This window comes from Rana temporaria, chromosome 9 (assembly GCF_905171775.1).
Source record: "Rana temporaria chromosome 9, aRanTem1.1, whole genome shotgun sequence".
NCBI classification, from domain to species: Eukaryota; Metazoa; Chordata; class Amphibia; order Anura; family Ranidae; genus Rana; species Rana temporaria.
In genome coordinates, this window is record NC_053497.1 from 143,184,965 (window position 1) to 143,207,044 (window position 22,080).

Consider the following 22,080-nt stretch of genomic DNA (forward strand, 5'->3'; position numbering starts at 1 on the left):
TTATAATAAAAACATGTCATACTTGTCCGCTCTGTGCAATGGTATCACACAGAGCGGCCCCAATCCTTCTCTTTTGGTGTCTCTCGCTGGCACATCTGCCTCCTCCTTCCAGTTGCCTGAAGAGGCCTAGTATCATGTCAGTGACTACTTGGTCCAGAGCAACAGGTCCTCTGGCCTGCTCAGAACCCAAAACCATGACAACAGAAAGTGGGGCTGGGAAAAAAAAAAAAAAAAAAAAAAAAGGCGCGCAGAAGGCAGAGTGAAGGGGGGGGGGGGTCCCCTAAAGTCCTACACAGATGCAAGGGAGGAGAAGAGGGTTAAAACCCTTTCTAATGAGTTAATACAGAATCTGGAGCTAGGGGGGTACCCAGGGTGACTGAAGAAGGTTCATTTTTCTGCTCAGTAACACAGGGGCACCTACAACAGAAGTAGACAAAGTATAAGGGTGGATGTTAGCCATCCTCTACCTAGACTTCCTACATTGAGTCAGGTGTATGTCCTGGCGTCCTGTGGCAACCCTAATCATGTTATCAAGTGTAGGCTAGAGATAGCAGGCTGATCCTCCAAATTCAGGCTATTACGCACTGCGCATCAATAAGGTCTGAAATGGCCCTTTTGGTATTCTCAGGCTACAGCAGGAGACTAATGCCCCATCCATGTTTTTTCATTATATAGACTGTTGGGATAATGAATCTGATTCAGAAATGGTCACAGTGATCATTTGCTCAGCCTTTTCTTGGGCCCTGGTTAGGCGAGTGATAGACTCTGCAGAGCGATCAGAGCCTCGGTTTCCACAATACTTTGTCACAAACATGGAACAAGAATGCAGGGGGTGCAATCAGGACTCCTGCATACTTGTTTCAGATAACGGACTCAAGGCTTTAAAGCCAACAGGAAATCGTGAAAGCCAGGGAACCAGCATTTTAAAAGCCTCCTTATTTCAATTATTGCCAGATTCCTATTAAAATGTATTTGGTCGATGTTTAAAAAAGGTGCAGACTTTTTTTTTTGCCACACCAGAATCAGATCACATGGGTGTTAACACTCAATGCTCCAATTCTTGCAATCACACTGCATTTTGCAACCTATTTTAGGGTGTCATTAACACGAGTGGCATATCGCATGAACAGAGCTTGATTTCAGTGTGGTGTTGGAAACGCTCAGGAGTCGCTGCATTTCCCACACCACACATATGCGAACCGGAGCTTATGGAGCACCTGTTCTACCTGACTAGACTTTTGGCAATGACAGGCAGGTAAGCAGACCAACAAATCACTCATTTGCATATGTTAAATATTGGCTTTCCCAAGTCTAGGCAAGGTCAAATGTGAACCATGCAGGAGGCTATAGAGCAGAAGTCTCCAACCACTATCAGAATGGACATAAACAAGTTATGGTGAACTAAAACAAAGCACTCCACAAAAACCTCTATTTAGAATCAAGTTGAACGGTTTAATGAATTAAGTAAATCAGGCAAACTCATCTTGGTTTCATGCTAACGGGAAATGTATAATGCAGTGGATATTTAGATGTATGGGAACTGAGCACCCGATGAGACGTTGCTGACAGCAACATCAAAAGACAGCCGAGAACCCCATGCTACTTACAAGCCACTGGATGGGGACCACTGCTCTAGAGCTTTGTCAGTTCACCAGATACTACGGATATCATCCATAATGAGTAACCGCTCCAACAAATACTTATACTTTTCTCTTATTTTTTCACACAAACAATAATAAAAAAAACAAAGATCACTAGTGTTAAAAGGGTTATTTGTAGTCCTTAATTGAAATCTTGTTCAAAGTGCAACAGGAATTGCTTCAAGCCCTCCAAGCTGTCATCTTTCTGTAGGCACCGTGGCGAGCATAGCTGCAGGAGAGTGGGAGATCCTGCCAAGCATGCCAGTTGTTAAAGCACAGGTTCTTGAGCGCTTCACCATCCATGTTCAAACAGGGTGATGGCAAGTCCAAAAAAAATAAAAAAGGCGCAGCATTATCCGAAGAAGAAGAAAAAACAAAAAATTGCCGGAATTCACAGCATTATCCACCCCATACTTATTAGGTTTAATTTATATATTTTTTAAATAAAGGTGGGAATTCATGCAATAAAAATGGTTCAGTTTTTTCAGTATTTTTTTTCCTTTCAGGAAAATGGAAAGAAGGGGGGGGAATTTAGAAAAAAAAAAAAAAAAAAGCTTATAGCTCTTATAAAAGATTCCATCAGTCTGTCTTCCATCAATTGACTGATCATTGAACAGCGTGCATTTAAGTGCGTTGGCCCCAGTGCTGACATGCAGAGGAGGGCCACTGGCAAGACAGGTATTGTAAACCCAGTGAAGGCCTCATTCTTTCTCTTTTGGTCCGTCAGTTTAAATGTTCCTCGGTGCGCCTTGGGCTGTACTGGCTTCAGTTCCTTCCGACCGCCATGATATTGTGGACGCTACCGTCATACCCCACCCTGTCAGTTTGTTGCTGTTGTCTCACTGAAGCTTTGTACCGAGTTTACGTTGTCTGTTTCTAAAGGAGTAATGGCAAAAATTAAAACAAACATATATAAGTAGCTGATAATCCTACAAAAAAAAACCTATATAGCCAAAAGCTTTTACATTCCTGACCAGCAAAACGTATATGGACTTGATAGACATACCATGGACATTTATTGTATATGGAGTTACCCGCCACCCCTCTCCGTGGCATTAACAATTTCAACACCTTAGATTTGGGGAGTATGAGGAATTTGGTGATCACTCAGCCAAAAAGCATTTGTTAGATGAGGTACTGATGGTGGACGAGAAGATGTGGCTTAGTTAGTGTTCAAACTCATACCCAAGGCATTCACCAAGGTTGAGGTTAGGGGGTCAAACCATGTCTTTATGGACCTGGCTTTGTGCACAGCTGGAACACAAAAGACCTTCCCTATACTGTTACAAAGTTTGTAGCCTACAATAGTCCAAAAATGTCCTTGTATGCTGTAGCATTACCAGTACTCTTTATTGAAAAAGATGAATAATTCAGAGAAGTATGCATGAAAGTTTGGATATATTGTTTATCAACGATCATCTTTCAGCCCTGGTTAAAGCCAGTGCAATTTGACAGTTCCAAAAATCACAAAACAAGTCACACCCTATTGCCAGCAATGAAACTGTTGCAGCGACTTTGAAAAAGTTTCCTGCAGTACTTTTTTGCAAGCTCATTGTGTCCTACATTGACTTTTGTTGGATGAAGTTGCAAGCCGAAATGAAATGGCACATCAAAAAATTGTACCGATAAGCAGCTTTAAAATCACGCTAAAATATCGCAATTTCAAAGCTGCACTGGTGGGAAACAGGGCTCAATCTGTACTGCAAAATGACAGCTGAAGCCCGACTTGTTTCTACAGGCAACAAAGACATGCATTCATTCTTTTACAATCTTCCTTAAAAATACCAATAATGATACATACAGTGTAAGGGATAACTTAAAAAAATACTTGAAAACTGTACTGATTAACATGTGTGGCCAGGTGTAGGCCAAATGGATCTTTATAATATTCCCCGGTTGTTTTCCACATGGTCCTTCATTAAAAATATATAATACAAGCTTGGATATGAGCTTTCATTTTGGATACAATAACAAAGCATTTACGGCGCCTTGAAAAGGTATTCGTATGCCTTGACATTTTCCACATTTTGTCATGTTACAAACAAACATAAAATGTATTTTATTGGGATTTTATGTGATAGACCAACACAAAGTGGTACATAATTGTGAAATGAAAGGAAAATGATAAATGGTTTTCAATTTATTTTACAAATAAATATTTGAAAAGTGTGGCGTGCATTTGTATTTAGCCCCTTTACTCTGACACCCCCAACTAAAATATAGTGGAACCAATTGCCTTCAGGAGTCCCCTAATTAGTAAATGGAATCCACCTGTGTGTACTTTAATCTCAGTATGACTACAGCTGTTCTGTGAAGCCCTCAGAGATTTACTAGAGAACCTTCTTGAACAAACAGCATCATGAAGGCCAAGGGACACACCAGACAGGTCAGGGATAAAGACGTGGAGAAGTTTAAAGCAGGGTTAGGTTATAAAAAAAAATATCCAAAGCTTTGAACATCTCACAAAGCTCTGTTCAATCCATCATTCGAAAATGGAAAGATTATGGCACAATTGCAAACCTACTAAGATATGGCCATCCACCTAAACAGACGGGCCGGGCAAGGAGAGCATTCATCAGAGAAGCAGCCATGAGGCCCATGGTAACTCTGGAGCAGCTGCAGAGATCCACAACTCAGGTGGGAGAATCTGTCCACAGGACAACTATTCATCGTGCACAAATCTGGCCTTTATGGAAGAGCGGCAAGAAGAAAGCCATTGTTGAAAGAAAGTCATAAGAAGTCCTGTTTGCAGTTTGCGAAAGCCATGTTGGTGGACACAACAAAACATGTGGAAGAAGGTGCTCTGGTAAGTTGGGCCCAAAAATAAAACTTTTTGGCCCAAAAGAAAAACGCTAGGTGTGGCGGGAAACTAACACCCCATCCCCACTGTGAAACATGGTGGTGGCAGCATCTTGTTGTGGGGGTGCAATTCTTCAGCAGGGACAGGGAAGCTACAGGGCAATTTTAGAAGAAAACCTATTAGAGAGTCTGCAAAAGACTTGACTGGGGCAGAGGTTCACCTTCCAGCAGGACAACGACCCTAAACATACAGCCAGAGCTACAATGGAATGGTTTAGCTCAAAGCATATTCATGTGTTAGAATGGCCCAGTCACAGTACAGACCTAAATCCTATTGAGAATCTGTGGCAAGACTTGAAAATTAGTGTTCACAGACGCTCTCCATCCAATCTGACAGAGCTTGAGCTCTTTTCCAAAGAAGAATGTCACTCTAGATGTGCAAAACTGGGAGAGACATCCCCAAAAAGACTTGCAGCTTTAACAGGTGGTTCTACAAAGTATTGACTCATTTGAATACAAATGAACGCCACACTTTCTTGATATTTGTAAAAAAAAAAAAAAATCCATTTCTCATTTTCCTTTCACAATTATGTGCCACTTTGTGTTGGTCTATTACAAGTCCATTTACGTTTTTTGGTTGTACTATGACAAAATTTGGAAAATTTCAAGAGGTGTGAATACTTTTTCAAGGTATGGTCAACCTCTACAACAGGGACATACATGGCAATAAAACCTGACAGAAGTCCCAAATTTTCCCCTCTATCCAAAGTAAAAAAAAAAAAAAAATAGGATGTGATCTAATAAAAAAACAAACCAACAACCAAGAGACTAATGTTCATGTGTGCATCTTTAAGGTAGTTCACTTTCTCTTGTTACGGAGTCAGAAACAAATGAAAAAACTTTACATGTGGTCGTACACTCTTTTTCTGTAAGCATGCTTATACCGTAAGATTAGAAAAAAAAAACTGACCACAAGTGTAAAATGATTACAGGTCGTGATCTAGGTTTGCAAAATGTTATTACTGTGTGTAACAAGGGACTATAAAAAAAATGTTTTTTTATAAAATAAACCTATTTACCTGGCTTCTGATCGAGCGACTGTGTACTCAAACCACAAGATGTTGGGGATCAAACTGGTGTCACGGATAAGGAAGAATTCTGAAATCGGCCTGTGGACAACAAAATACAAATATAATTGCATGTAACCAATTTAAGAAGAAATCTGTGCTTTGCCTATGCAGAGCAAAGCAACAGGTTCACTTTAACCAGGGCCCTGCCAGCAGTACATGCTAACCTTATCTGTGCTTCCCACTTGGACAAAGTACACTGGTACTTTCAAGTATGGGGGGGGGGGGGGAACATGCGACTTGCTCTCCTCCCTCCCATGTAACAAATATGGTGCGCTGACACAGGGAACTCTGAAAAGAGAATTTATTTTTTTAGCTGGTGGGACCAGCATGTAAGAGAACCTTTTACTTTGGTCTTCAAAAGGTAAAGCACAACCACTTTAACCGCTTCCGGACCGCCCACTGTACATATACTGCGGCAGAACAGCCCATTTCGCGAAATCACGTACCTGTACGTGATTTCGTGCCTGCGGTGAAGAGGGCTGCGCGCATCCTGCCGTGACTCGCCGATTGTTCTGTAAAGAGACGGATCAGTGGTGTGTCTATGTAAACAAGGCAAAACCGCTGATCTGTCAGGGAGGAAAGGAGAGATATTTGCGTTTCAGTTAAGTTGCAACAAGATCTCTCTTTTCCTCCAGTCTGTCCCTCCAACACAGTTAGAAAACACCTCCCTAGGACACACTTAACCCCTTGATCGCCCCTGGTGTTTACCCTTTCCCTGCCAGTGTCATTTATACTGTGACATTTTCTTTTAGCACTGATCACAGTATTGGTGTCACTGGTCGCCAAAAAGTGGCACTTAGTGTCCAATTTGTTTGCCGCAATGTCACAGTCCAGCAAAAAACACACAAATGCCTAATTACTAGTAAAAACTAATTATATATATATATATTTTTTTTTAAAGTCCCTAAATCTATCCCATCGGTTTTGAAGGCTATAACTTTTGTGCAAACCAATCAATATACGCTTATTGGAATTTTTTTTTACCAAAAATATGTAGTAGAATACATATTGGCCTAAACTTATTTTTTGATTGGGAATGTTTTATAGCAGAACGTAATATTTTTTCCCCCAAAATTGACAGTCTTTTGTTTACAGTATAGCACAAAAAAAATAAAAAAAATGCAGAGGTGATCAAATACCACCAAAGGAAAGCTCTATTTTTGGAGGAAAAGTGGAAGTGGTTAAATTCTTAAAGTGGATGTAAACCCACACATATACCCAGTGAAGTGAACAGCCTCAGATGAAACTAAACCCGCCTTTGTAAATGTTTGTTTATCTGCAATCTTTTCTTCCCTACACCCCTTCAGAAGGGCAGAATTGTGGTGTTAAAAGTGAGAGCCGATTGAAGGGAAGGGGAAAGAAGGAAAGAAACACCCCCCCCCCCCCCCCCAGCAGAAGAACTGTTCTGAATAGATAAGCTGTGTACTGAGCTCTCCTCCCGACACAAATGTATCATGTGTCGGGAAAACCTTTGCAGACCTGACTCTTACTGATAACAGAAAGGAAGCACCACCAGAAACGACACTTAGAGCTTTGGAGATAGAGAAGCAAACACTACAGATATACAGTATGTGCTTTGCTCAGATTCCATGACTGAGGTTTACAACCACTTTAATGTACAGAAGGGATAGGAGGAGGAAGAAATAAGAAAAAATTACTTCTAAAAGCAGACTGCACGTGTTTATTAACCACTTCCCGCCCGCAGTAAGTTATATGACGTCCTTAACTTGCAGCCACAGGCATCGTTCAGATATAATTTTCTGCCTTTGATTGTGCACGATAAAAACGATCATAGCGGCAGTTCCACCGCTTGATCGTTCTAACCATTTGGTGCTTCTCCGGGCTCTCCCGTGCCATCAGGGACCCGGAGAAAGAATCGACTGCCGCCGGATGACGACCATAGGTCTCTATGACCTGTCACGTCAGGGCCGTGGATGTAAACAAAGCCGCGATAGTGGCTGTCAGCATGAGATCGTTAAATCCCCCCCCCCCCCCCGATTTCATGCTTTCCAGCCTGGAGGAGCCGTCACGATAGATTCCTATTACAAGGTAAGTTTACATTCCTTGTAATAGGAATAAAAGTGATCAAAAAAATGCTTCTGTTCCCGGTAGCTCGTGCTCAGAAGCGAACCCACACGCAAGTCCCGCCCACATATGTAAACGCAGTTCAACCCACACATGTGAGGCATCGACGCGTGCGTTAGAGCACAAGCAACAATTCTAGCATAGACCTCCTCTAACTCTAAACTGGTAACCTGTAAAAAATAAAATGAAAGCATCGCCTATGGAGATTTTTAAGTACCGCAGTTTAGCGCTATTCCATGAATGTGCACAATTTTAAAGCGTGACATACTGGGCATCCATTTAATCGGCGCAACACCATCTTTCACATTATACAAAAAAATTGGGCTAACTTTGCCGTTTTGTTATTTTTTTAATTCATGAAACTTACCCCCCCCCCAACAAAAAGGGATTTGAAATATTATTATGCAAATACCATGCGAGATAAAAAACACTTATATAATGTTTGGGGGTTCTGAGCAATTTTTTTTTTTTGCTAGAAAAAAAAAAAAAAGATGATTTTTACATGTAGGAGAGGAGTGCCAGAATTGGCACGGTATGGAAGTGGTTAAACCCACTCCATTCATCTGGAGTAATGTGATTGCACTTTACAGATAGAAGTGTTTCAATACAGAATTCAAGTTGACAGATTTTTGAGTCTCTACTATTAAACATAGCTTACCAGGCTGCGATTCTTGGGAACAGCGGTGTTAGGATCTCCTGTGTGAAAACAAACCAGGCTATAGCCAAGATGCTTCCAGCCACAGCTCCATATGCAACTTGACTCCAGCTGTGATACACGAGATACACTCTGCCAGGGAAGCACAGTTGTTAGATCAGAACGAAGCACAACGTGCTTAATGATGAGAGCATATGTGTGCTATTGAGCTTACCTACTATAAGACACAAGACACGCCGCTGTCAGGAGACACAAGGACAGTACATGGCGCCAGAGCAGGTCCAAGAACCGAGCGTTGTTGGTCTGGTGCATTCTGATAAGACAACAACATGAGATGAAGCTCAGAAATACCTAGCCAATTTAAAGCTAATCTTACATGTATACTAAAGCTGGCCATAGATGGATTTAATCAGAACTAATTGCTGATTTTATTTATTTTTTTATGTATACCAGGCATTCTCTGATTGGATAAGTGGTGATGTTACAGCTCTTCCTCTCCAATCAGAGTATGCAAGAAGGTGTTCTGTCAATGGCGGCAATGTCAAACGAATGAACCCCTGTGGTCAGTGTGCAGTGGAGAAGCCAGGCCCTGGAAAAATCGCAGCGATCACTGCCAGCTTCCTCAGCGGCCCCTCATATATGAAATATGCATACTTACATTGGTCCAAGCTAGACCAATGTAAGCATGCAATTAATACCATACCTCGTTCAGGTTTAAAGTTGCTGTAAACCCAGATAACAAAAAAGGTAAACAACATTTTTGCTAAAATCAGCACAACTCATGTGTGCACAGTCTTACAGGGATATGATCAGTCTGTCATAAAATACGTGTTGCCACGACTGACATGCAGGGGAGACTCCTGCATGAGTGAAGGGTGTGCGTCTCTTGCTGCCCCAGCCTGAGTGAAATAGTGTTTAGATTTAAGTGCTTGTACAGTGCATCCGGAAAGTATTCACATCGCTTCACTTTTTCCACATTTTTTTATGTTACAGCCTTTATTCCAAAATGGATTAAATTCAATATTTTCCTCATAATTCTATAAACAATATAACACAATGACAGTGTGAAAGAAGTTTGTTTGAAATCTTTGCAAATTTAATAATAAAGAAATGAAAAACAAATCAACATGTACATAAATATTCACAGCCTTTGCTCAATACTTTGTTGAAGCTCCTATGGCACCAATTACAGCCTCAAGTCTTTTTGAGTATGATGCTACAAACTCGGCACACCTTGGGCAGTTTCTCACATTCTTCTTTGCAGGACCTCTCAAGCTCCATCAGGTTGGATGGGGAGTGTCAGTCCACGACCATTTTCAGATCTCTCCAGAGATGTACAATTCTGGGCTCTAGCTGGGTCACTCAAGGACATTCACAGAGTTGTCCCATAGCCACTACTTTGTTATCTTGGCTGTGTGCTTAGGGTCGTTGTCCTGTTGGAATTTGAACCTTCGTCTTAGTCTGTGGCTTCTGTCTGATCACTCTACCATACAGGCCTGATTGCAGAACTCCACCAAAGATGGTTGTTCTGGAAGGTTCTCCTCTCTCCACAGAGAAACACTGGAGCTCTGTCAGAGTGACCATCAGGTTCTTGGTCACCTCCCTGACTAAGGCCCTTCTCCACCAATCACTCAGTTTGGCCAGGCTGCCCACTCTAGGAAGAGTCCTGGTGCTTCCCAACTTCTTCCATTTACAGGTGATGGAGGCAACTGTGCTCATTGGGACCTTCAATGCTGCAGAAATGTTTCTGTATCCTACCTCAATATAATCCTGTCTCAGAGGTCTACAGACAATTCCTTGGACTTCATGGTTTGGTTTGTGCTCTGACATGCACTGTTAACTGTGGGATCTTATATAGACAGGTGTGTGCCTTTCTAAATATTGTCCAATCAACTGAGTTTACCATAGGTGGACTCTAATCAAGTTGTAGAAACATCTCAAGGATGATCATTGGAAACAGGATGCCCCCAAGCTCAATTTTGAGTGTCAAGGCAAAGGCTGTGAATACTTACGTACATGTAATTTTGTTTAGTTTTTTATTTTAAATAAATTTGCAAGGATTTCAAACAAACTTCTTTCACATTGTCATTATGGGGTATTGTTTGTCGAATTTTGAGGAAAATAATGAATTTAATTAATCTTGGAATAAGCCTGTAACATAACAAAATGTGGAAAAGGTGAGGCGCTGTGAATCCTTTCTGGATGCACTGCAAACCTCACACATCATTTCCCCAATACATGCAACATTTTATAGTTCGTTATGCAAAAATCCAAGCTGCTGTATTATTACCTCTGTATTCTCATCTCTAGGCCTATCACAGCTTTCTGGAAATCTGCGGTCTGTGGGCAGTGGAGTCGTGACATCACTGGCCCCACCTCCCAGCAGGGAGTGATGTTCACGCACATTTCCAGCACTGTGCACGCTGCTAAGCCGGCGCTAGTGTGTGAGTACAGCAGGGCCGTGATGTCATGACTCTGCCTCTTGATCTCCTGTCCATAAACATGCCCATGGACCGGAGAGTTTCAGAGAGCCGAGACAGGCTTAGGCTCCGTTTAAATCTCTGCGTATGGGGGGGGCCACAATCGCAGTAAAAACGCGCAAACAGAATCGCGGGATGCCAGTCGCAAAAAAGAAGGTCCTGTATATCTTTTGGGCGACAGGCATCCCACGATTCTGTTCGTTTTTTTTTTACTGCGATTGTCACCCGACGAAACGTTGGAAAATCGCGGCGATTCAGAACGCAGATCCTGAATGGAGCCTTAGAGATGAGAATAGTAGGTAATACAGCGGATTGGATTTTTACATAAACTATAAAACAGTGCATGTATTGGAGAAATTATGTATAGGAGGATTACAACCACATTAAGTCAGTTTTTTTTTCTTCTTTATATGAACTTCAGCTATTCGTTAGGAAATGTAAAGATGTATGTACATGAAGCTGTGTCCAGGTTCTATAGTTCTGTTGCCTCATAGCTTTACATCTGCAGTGTGAGATCTCTAAGGCACTGACATCTCTGATTTCTATTCTTATGAGATTTGATTAGGTCACTGTTGTGCTGCTAACTGTTCTCCTTGCTGGAGAGAAAGCTGAACTCAAGGAACTCTAGCGCGGGAATATCCCTGATTTTGCTTTATTTTAGTCTATGACTATGTGCTTCCCCCAGTGAGTGAAGGGAAGGTAAGCTAAAGCATTAAAAGGTGCCTACTTTACACCAGGAAGGGCTAGTCTTTTAAATATTGTATTTTTTAGCATCAATTACACACAAATACTACATTTTCCCTTAAAGACAATATACTACCTTTTATTTATGGTAGAGTTAACTTTTAACAATCCAACTCACCTTAAATAAAGGAAGAGGAATGAATATACAGAGAAAAACCACATGAACTGAGAATGACTGGAGGGTAACCCATACTCTGTTGTGACTGTTGTGTGTGTCCCTGTCAAATTAAGGGGAGAGATTACCAAGTGAAAAAAAATCAGCATTTTCTACAAATCTAATTCAACAAGCCTTTTCCACACAGGTGAACCTGAGGCAGTGGGCCTTCATCACACAATAACTCACCTTCACAAGGACGTGGCTCCCTCACTATATTCTTTATTAACCAGTTTACAACTTCATTCGTTACCAAGCCTCCCAGAAAGGAAATCTGCAAACAGAAAAACAAAAAGATGCCATGATCTGGGACAACAGGGAAAAAAAAAAAAAAAAAAAAAAAAACCCGACCAGTAATGGATATGTCAACTGACCGTGTGAAGTTCTCTCTTGAATATGATTAGCGTCACAAAACTGACGAGAATGAAGATTGGAGATAGGCTGAGGTAGGCCAACAGCTGCCCATAGACATCCCCTGTAGGATAAACAGAGCAGAAGATAAGAGGTCATCAGAAACGACATTGTTATCCAACACAATTGGCTTATTTTTTTCTATTTTTATTTTACAGTATTGAGCAGTCCACTCCCCCTTTTTAACGCCTATGCTGACTAACCTGCGGTGGCTGCAGGGGAGAGGAGGGACCGCCGGCAATGGCTAGGACAGGGGAGCCCATTGGTGGCATCACCACCCCAGGATTTACCAGCTGCTGTTAAGTGCTCTCCCATGCTGGCTGACACAGGAGATCACGTGACTGGACCGTAGCATGTCTTTCTTACACAGGTTAGTCAGCTCAGCATGGGTGTTAGAAAGGGGGAAGAGACATTTTTAAGGCTAGTTTGTTTTAAGCTGAAATTCTACTTTAACAATCACCTGTATAGATAAGTAAAGGGAACCTGAAACTGATTTGAGCTGTAATCCCCTAAACAGCACAATACACTGCCCAGTCTTGTCAAACACTGGGAGCCTGCTTATAGGAGAAAGGGAAAATCATGTTGTCAGTGTGTGGATGCTGTTCACCAGCCAGTTGGCAGAATAGAGGTGGATCAGTAACCAAGCTATCTTGCCTGCAGTTGGAGCAAGTGGTTATCGACCCAGCTTTGCAGTCTGGCAGGGCTCTGTACATAACAGGATTTGCTGGGCATAATCACAAATCCTTTAGCAGCTAAAGCAAGTAAGCAATGGTATATTTTAATTCCAAAATGTAAAGTGGTTTCCAAATCTATAATGTGGCTCCTCTGCAACTCTAATGGTGCTTAATAGTGTTATTTATTAAAGTTAACACAAAAGCAACAACAGAAGGACAATCCAGAACCCATAATGACCCGACTTCCCTGTACTTTCACTGAAACTGGAGCACACAAAATCTGGTGTCCCTGAACGCGGTTTTCTGGGGTCCCCTGGCAGCTCCTCCCCAAACCCCTTCTGGAAAGCTCTCTCCCCAGGGAGTAACCTTGCGGGTGCGCTCCCATATCCTGCATTCGGCGTCCATAGCCACCAAGTGCAGGACTCGGTCCCGCCCCCGCGTCATTGGATTTGATTGACATCAGTGCGAACCAATGGCTGTGCTGCTATCAATCTATCCAATGAAGAGCCGAGAACCCTGGGTAAAGATCCAGCGCATTCGACACGGGACTTTCCAGGGCTCGGGTAAGTAAAACGAAAGCTGGGCGGGGGGGGGGGGCGTAATTTGTCATAGGATGCATTAAGGTAAAAAACCAGGAGGGTTTACAACCCCTTTAAATGGTGCGGGTTCATCTGAACTCACACGATTTCACAGCCGCATTTCAGTCTGACTTCGGGGGCAACTTGAAAGACATCTGTGCGGATTTATGCACAGATGTCTATTGAATTTGACCTTTCAAATCACACCAATGTGAACAGGGCTTATTGTCAACGCTAAATTGAACAAGCTGAAGTTAAAAGAAGATTGGCTACCATGCACAGCTGCAGCAGATTCTGAGTGCACCAGTTTAGTAAATCTCCTCCAGTGAAGATATACTCACAGACATGCTCTGCCTTCAAGCTGCAGATGTTCACCCTTGGTAAGCTCCAGTGTTTGGGGTGTAAAGTCACTAACCACCCTCAACCCACGCCCCCAAAAAATGCTCAGACCAGGTGATTGATCACTCAAGCCAGAGCAATGTCACATGCTCCCCCATACCTGGATGCCCTGGAATAAGGAGGAGGTGACAGAATGAGTATACAGTGCTGAGGCGGTGGACTGTCAAGATGCATTGTGACTTTGCCTTAACCACTTGCTTACTGGGCACATATACCCCCTCCTGCCCAGGTGAAATTTCAGCTTCCGGCACTGCGTCGCTTTAACTGACAACTGCGCGGTCGTGCGACGTGGCTCCCAAACAAAATTAACGTCCTTTTTTCCCCACAAGTAGAGCTTTCTTTTGGTGGTATTTGATCACCTCTGCGGTTTTTAATTTTTTGCGCTAAAAACAAAAAAGAACGACATTTTTGAAAAAAAAAATACATTTTTTACTTGTTGCTATAATAAAAAATATCCCAACTTAAAAAAAAATAATAATAAAAAAAATAATAATTCAGTCTAGGCCGATATGTATTCTTGTATATTGGAAAATACTGCGCAGGTCTAAGGGAACGTGAATAGTGATGACACTATGATAAATGAAAAAATAAAAAGTGAAAAAATGTAAATAAAAAATAATAAAAAAGCTGCTGCAGCTTATATGTCAGATAAACATAAAAGTACAATATAAAAAGGTAAAGCTGCGCTGCAAAATGAATCAACATAAACAATCAATTATGCTGTATGTGATGCACACAAAACACCAGTGCAATCTGAAAAAAAGCAAGTGAAAAATATGTGCAGAAGTCCATATGAAGGATGTATCACAGAAAAATTCAAAAGTGACAGAAAGTTCTCCGAATGAGTGAAAATAGATGTCCAGATGATGTCCTGTGAATCTGTATAGCAGATGACAGAATCCTCCACCACTTAAATTCTAACTGCTTACCAGAGCAAGAAATTAGTCAGGCATGTAAACACATAAGCCAGTTTAAGATATCCGGGATAAACTGTCACTCTCTCTCTATTTTCACCAATCTTCTATATCAGACTCGTCTCTCTCCATAGATAAGACCCAGAGGAAAGAGACACTAACATAGCGTGATATCGTTTTAAAAGGTTTAATAACAATAAAGTTATTGCACTCACATGTATGCAGATAAAAAAGTGCGTGTATCAATATTAGCCGGCCGGCTCTACTGTCCGCTCGTCCTTTCGGGTAGACAGCCTGGTACGAATCGTGGTGACGTCAGCACGCCGCTCCTCCCTACGCCGTTTCGTCACAACAATGACTTCTTCCAGGGGCACAAGCGGCGTGCTGACTCGCCACTCTTTATAGCAATACATAACATCCGGGACCGCGATCTCCAAGGCTCAGAGTTGGGCGGTCCCGGATGTTATGTATTGCTATAAAGAGTGGCGAGTCAGCACGCCGCTTGTGCCCCTGGAAGAAGTCATTGTTGTGACGAAACGGCGTAGGGAGGAGCGGCGTGCTGACGTCACCACGATTCGTACCAGGCTGTCTACCCGAAAGGACGAGCGGACAGTAGAGCCGGCCGGCTCATATTGATACACGCACTTTTTTATCTGCATACATGTGAGTGCAATACCTTTATTATTATTATTAAACCTTTTAAAACGATATCACGCTATGTTAGTGTCTCTTTCCTCTGGGTCTTATCTATGGAGAGAGACGAGTCTGATATAGAAGATTGGTGAAAATAGAGAGAAAGTGACAGTTTATCCGGATATCTTAAACTGGCTTATGTGTTTACATGCCTGACTAATTTCTTGCTCTGGTAAGCAGTTAGAATTTAAGTGGTGGAGGATTCTGTCATCTGCTATACAGATTCACAGGACATCATCTGGACATCTATTTTCACCCATTCGGAGAACTTTCTGTCACTTTTGAATTTTTCTGTGATACATCCTTCATATGGACTTCTGCACATATTTTTCACTTGCTTTTTTTCAGATTGCACTGGTGTTTTGTGTGCATCACATACAGCATAATTGATTGTTTATGTTGATTCATTTTGCAGCACAGCTTTACCTTTTTATACGATATGTATTCTTCTACATATTTTTGGTAAAAAAAAAAAAAAAAAAATTGCAAAAGATATAGGGCCAGATCCACAGCGCAACTTAACTTTTCCCATTTAAGTTACACCGCCGCAAATTTCCCAAGTTAGTGCCCGATCCACAAAGCACTTACCAGGAAATTTGCAGCTGTGTAACTTAAATCCGTCCGGCGCAAGGCGTGCCCAATCTAATGGGGCGAGTCCCATTTAAATTAGGCACGCTCCCGCGCCAGACGTACTGCGCATGCTCCCGACGTGCTTTGCGCGAAATTACGTTACGCCGAGTTTTGTGAATAGCGCCGGGTAAAAAAAGTTGCATCGGTAAAAAAAAGATGCGGCGGGAAAAAAAATAAAAAATTAAAACAAATTTGACAGCGTCGCGGGAAAGAAGGGTCTACTTTTACATGGTGTACTAACTTTACACTTTGTAAAAGTAGCCCTAATTTTGCGTTTGCAAACTAACAGCTTACGGAGACTTCACGAAGGGAAACCGCTTCGTGGATCTCCGTAAGTGCTAATTTGCATACCCGACGCGGAATTTCGACGAGAAATACCCCCAGCGGCGGCCGAGGTACTGCATCCTAAGATCCGACAGTGTAAAACTATTACACCTGCCGGATCTTAGGAATATCTATGCGTAACTGATTCTATGAATCAGTCGCATAGATAGAAACAGGGATACGACGGCGTATCAGTAGATACGCCGGCGTATCCCTTTTGTGGATCTGGCCCATAGCGCCTACAAAATAGTGGACAGAATTATTATTTTTTATTATTTATTTTTTTTACTAGTAATGACGGCGATCTGCGATTTTTATTGGGACTGCGACATTATGGTGGACACATGGGACACTTTTGACACATTTTTGGCACCATTCACATTTATACTGCGATCAGTGCTATAAATATGCACTAATTACTGTATAAATGTGACTGGCATTGAAGGGGTTAACACTAGGGGTTGAGGAAGGGGTTAAATGTGTACCCTATATAGTGTTCTAACTGTGGGTGAGGGGGGTGACTGGGGGAGGTGACCGATCTGTGTCCCTATGTAAAAGAGACACAGATCGGTCTCCTCTCTCCCTGACAGCACGCTGTCATTGTGAGAGCCGGCAATGAGAGATGATCTCATATGTTTACATATGAGATCATCTCTCATTGGCCGCACAGATCGCCTGACAAACGGCCACTTCGATTGGCTGTTCACGGCGATCTGTGATTGGCTGTGTCCAAGGGACACGGCCAGCACAGAAGTTCCCCGCTGCGTGCTCGGGAGCGCGCGTGGGGAACGAGGAAAGGGGCGGCTGTAAAAAGACGGCGTCCCAGAGAAGTAGAGCCACCCTGCGGCCGTATATAGTCGTACGGCCGTCGGGAAGTGGTTAAAGTAGAATTCAAGGATAAAGTCAACTAATCAGGAAAAATGCCGCCATCCCCCCCTCTCCCCTGCTCCTAACACCTATGCTGAATGAATGACTTTTATAGCGCTACACATGCAAACTGAATCGCCTCTAGGCGCTTTTTGCAGCCAGTGTCTTCCTGGCTGGTGCGGTCATTTACCCCCATAGGATCTCAACACAATAATAATCCACTGTGCTCTCCTGGGAGGGACAGCTTCTCCCACCAGGACACAATGAAAATGAAAATGGGGGTGTCGTTAAGCTATGACCCTCCCCAGCAATTCGCATATGGCAGTGTGAACTGCCGTGCATGTCGGGTGCGATGCGGGAATGCATTACAACGCATTAAGGTGAAAAAACACGAAGCTTAACAACCCCTTTAAGACTAAAACAGGGCCTTTTACATTTGCCTGTAGTCATGCTTTAAATCCGATATCTTCAGAACTCCCATCCCACGCAGTCATAAAGAGACACAATTTTAGGCAGCTGACTGATAAGATACTGTCCATCCACAACCGTCTCTTTACTGCATCTACTATAATATATTCAGCTTCATAGCAGAAACATTTTACAAGCTCTATCCGAAAGGAAAATACCAATACCAAGGCTGCCAGCTTCCTTCTCAAAATGCTAGCTTGCTGGGCCACAGTGCTGACCAAATGGCTTCACCAATTTCATTTTATTCAACATTTTAAATTACAAATTTTTGCCATAAAAATATTTATCAGTTGGATACAGTCTCCATCATTTACATTTATTTTTAAAATGTAAACAAAGTATCAATTGAAGCCCCTTTTACACTGCAGCAACTTGAAAGTCGCGCGATTTCGTGGCCAGGGAATGCCTGTGTAAACTTGAGGTCTATGGCCCTCACCTCGCATCAAAGTGGGACCAAACTAGTACAGGGACTACTTTAAAAGAAGTCGCACAGATATGATTGGTTATCATTGGAAATCACAGGGCACATTGTCATGCAACTTTGCCGTTGCAAGTCAAGTCGCACAAGTGTGAAAGGGGACTGAGATACATACAATGAAAAAAAGAAAGAATACATTATGTAGCCTCTTAGGGCTCATTCACACTCCAGCCCAAAGAATCTGCAGCTACAGGCTTTGAGCTTTTATTAAACTCTTATATTTACTGCCTGGAAACTCCCCTCTATGTTAGCCAATCTGTTTATGCACACTAGGGCTTTTTTAGGTTTTTACAGGCATCCTTGCTCTCCTCTCCTTGCTGTCTCTGTAGAGCGATGCAAACACATCTCACTCTTCTGAGACCGACACGTGTGAATGAGCCCTTAGAGTAAAAGGAGAGACTGATGTAAAAGCAGCCTATAGTGTTAATGCACATTTTTGACACATTGCACAGGAGTTTTCTTTGCCGGTTTATTTTGAATGGGCTGCAGTGTCTGCACAAATGCGCCAGCATGGACCCACTACAATGCAAACCTAGCCTAAACGCCACAGATGCGTTATTGAGGCGTTTCAATTAAAGTCAATAATGGTGGTTTTTAAGGCCTCATTCACACATGGTGTACTGTACCGTATACCCGGGTTCTGTGCAGACAGTCCTATTATAAAGGATTTATATAGCGCCAATAGTTTGCACAGCACTTTACAATATAAAGGGAGACAATACAGCAACAATACAATTCGATACAAGAGAGGGCCCTGCTCCTGGGAGCTTACAATCTCTAAGGCCCCTTTCATACAGGCTTCCCAATCAGGTCCGCATGTCAGTTTTTCAGGTGGACCTGATCGGACGCTTCATTCACTCCTAGAGAGTGGCGTAGGTTAGCGTCGGCATGTCCACTGACATCTGATCAGATTCTGTCCGTGAAATCCAGACGGATGAAATATCCATCTGTCTGGAGAATCGCATAAAAAACGGACAGGCGTCAGTTTTTATCCGATCTCCATAGAGGAGAGCGGGGCTTTGACAGGTCCATCTCTGCACAGTGAGCGTAGATGGATTTGTCATCCGTCTGTTCAGCTGAGCAAAGCGAAGTCCGGACACAGACAAGCCCGTATGAAAAGGGATCTAGAGGAAGGGCCTGGTGAAACAAAAAGGTAGTAACCGTGAGGGATGGACTTATGGGAGAAATAGAAGATATGGTTATTAGCTGAAGGCAGGATAGGCTTCCCTGAAGAGATGAGTCCTAAAAGTGGAAAGTGGAGATAGCCAGACAGATTAGGATAGAGAGTTCCAGAGGATGGGAGAGGCCCTGGAGACGAACATTGGAGGAGACAAGGGAGCAGAAAGCAGGAGGTCTTAAAGCGGAGTTCCGCCAAATACTCTAGCTACTGACTTTTAAAATAAGGACACTTGCCTGCCCAGGGCGCCCGCAATGTCATCACCCGAAGCCGATCTGTCCTTCTGCCTTGCGGCTTCAGTTCCTTACTGCACATGCGCAAGTCTCGCTGCACCATCTCACTGGTCCCTGCTGTCTTCTAGGACCTGTGTGTTTCCCAGAAGACAGCGGGGGGGCGGAGGAGGAGCCGGACATGGCGTAGATCTCCATGAATACTGCAGCGATCTATGCCCGGAAGTGGGAGCAAATACTTGTATTAGTCAGGTATCTGGCTCCCCCCCTAAAAGGTGATAAATGTGACACCGGAGGGGGGGAGGGAGGGTTCCAAATAGCGCAAGTTCCATTATTGGGGGGGAGGAACTCCACTTTAAGAGTAGCGGAGAGGACAGCTTGAGCGATATTTGGAGAGAAGATTGGTGTAGTAGCCTTGGAGCAGAGTTGTGAATGGCTTTGTATGTCATTTTGAATTCTATTTGTTGGGTCATAGGAAGCCAGTGGAGGGATTGTCAGAGAGGGGTGCTAGACACTGAACGGCTGGGTCAGTCTGGCAGCAGCATTCATGATGGACTGATGGGGGGGATAGTTTGCGGAGAGGTAGGCCTATGAGAAGAAGTTACAATAGTAAAGGCGAGATAACAACTGAGTGAATGAATAGCCTAGTAAAAGAGATGTATTTTAGAGATGTTACACCTCCATCTGATCCCGATTTTAACTTTCTCCTAGATCAGGGGACTTCAAACTACGGCCCTCCAGTTGTTCAAGAACTACAATTCCCATCATGCCTAGTCATGTCTGTCAATGTCACAGTTTTACAATGCCTCATGGGATGTGTAGTTCCTCAACAGCTAGAGGGCCGTAGTTTGAAGAACTAGATTGTAAGCTCTAATGAGCAGGATTGCTCCTGAATAAGGATGAGCTCAGGCATGTTTGCAACCCACGCATGCAGAGCCCGCCAGGAAGTCAGCACTGCACGGCGCTAATCACAGGCAGCGAGACATTTCCTGCTGCGGAGCTGCAGGGATTGAGAAATGTGGATTGAGAAATGTCTCACTGACCGATTAGCGCTGTGTGGTGACAACTTCCTGGCGGGCATGGGCACGAGCGGGTTGCAAACGTGCCTGAGCTCATCCTTATTCCTGAATAGAATTGTATCTGCACTGTGTGCCCTCCTGTTGTGTAAAGTGCTGTGCAAACCGTTGGCGCTAATAATATGTAAACAGCATGGATAGGAAGTTGGCAAGTGGTAAAAACACAGCCTAACCCCATATTATTATCACCACCTGTCTGATAGAGGCCTAATAAATATATTGGTGAGGGGTGCCCCCTATGAGAGGTCAGGGTGCCCAGGAATGCTGAACTAGGATGGAAAGTCGTGATATTGGAGGACATGCATGTATTACACAGACTGCATATCTCCAGTACAGTCCCCCTCACGTCCACTAGGTGGTACAGCATACAGGTACAGGAGGCGGCCAGACAAAGGCTTGTCCAGTCATCAAGCCATCAGACAGGCCAGCTAAGCACACTACAAACCTGCCGCGCATGCGCAGACATAGCAGCTAGACCACCATACAGCGCACGCGCAGAACCCAGACAGTCCCATAAAGGGATCGCAGTTTGGCAGATAAACCCCTCCCCGTGAGTCCAATTCAGCCAGCGGCGGCCGAGAGACTGAAACTATAAACCCGTCTTTACCTGCAGGATATTCAACGTGCGTGAGGGAAACAGGGCGCCATTGAGCTGAGAGCGAGCACTGTTGTACTGCCGCCATCTTACCCGGATACCGGGCGTTTGGAAACAACCAATGGCAAAGCAGGAAGAGACGCCGGCCAATGGGAGGAAATAGACAGCAGACACGTCGGAAGGAGCCAATGGCAAAGCAGAACAGGTAGACGCTGCGCCCAATGGCGACGCCATCAGGGAGACAGGGAGGAAGCTGGCCAATGTGTCGGCCAATCCGAGTGAAGAACTGTACTGCACTAGCCAATCGGCTTTGGCAGAACTTCTTTCAGCGGACAGCCGACGCTGTGGTAGACTGAGTTTAGGGTAGCGGCCAGCTCCTATGCGGTAGACTGTCGTGGTGACGTGAGGTCACGTGTTCTGGCTCCATACTGACTTATGTGGAGTGTGTGCGACCTCCTGAAGGAATGCCACAGGAATGTGAGCGCGGGAATTCGAATGGAAATTGGCAAACTCGTGTCCCTGTGACCAATGGTGGCCTGTCCTACGGACTGCTCAGTAGGGGAGCTCACACAGGGGCCAATAAAGTGTCACTAAACCCCCCCTCATAAAAAAAACTGCACCCCCTCCTAGGTAGGTACGAGGAATAATGTATATGGTTTCTCTGCTTAACCACTTCATTACTGGGCATGTTTACCCCCTCCTGGCCAGGCCAGCTTTCAGCGCTCTCACACTTTGAATGACAATTGTGCAGTCATGCAACACTGTACCCAGGCTAAATTTTTATAATTTTTTTTTTTTTTTTAGACAAATGGGGCTTTCTTTTTGTGGTATTTATTCACAACAAGAGCTTTTATTGTCTTGCTAAACAGAAAATATTGA

General features: G+C 43.4%; 1 protein-coding gene across 1 annotated transcript; it reads right to left on the minus strand.

Moving 5' to 3' along the window:
* Positions 1-1,429: 1,429 nt before the first annotated feature.
* On the minus strand, positions 1,430-21,345 carry DOLPP1 (dolichyldiphosphatase 1). Its single transcript, XM_040324688.1, has 8 exons — positions 21,214-21,345; positions 12,062-12,162; positions 11,877-11,961; positions 11,652-11,751; positions 8,524-8,622; positions 8,313-8,441; positions 5,519-5,608; positions 1,430-2,516 (listed from the first exon to the last, which is right to left on the minus strand). Exons 1-8 carry the CDS (start codon positions 21,287-21,289, stop codon positions 2,480-2,482), a joined length of 717 nt encoding a protein of 238 aa, XP_040180622.1. The 5' UTR covers positions 21,290-21,345; the 3' UTR covers positions 1,430-2,479.
* Between the last annotated feature and the right edge of the window lie 735 nt (positions 21,346-22,080).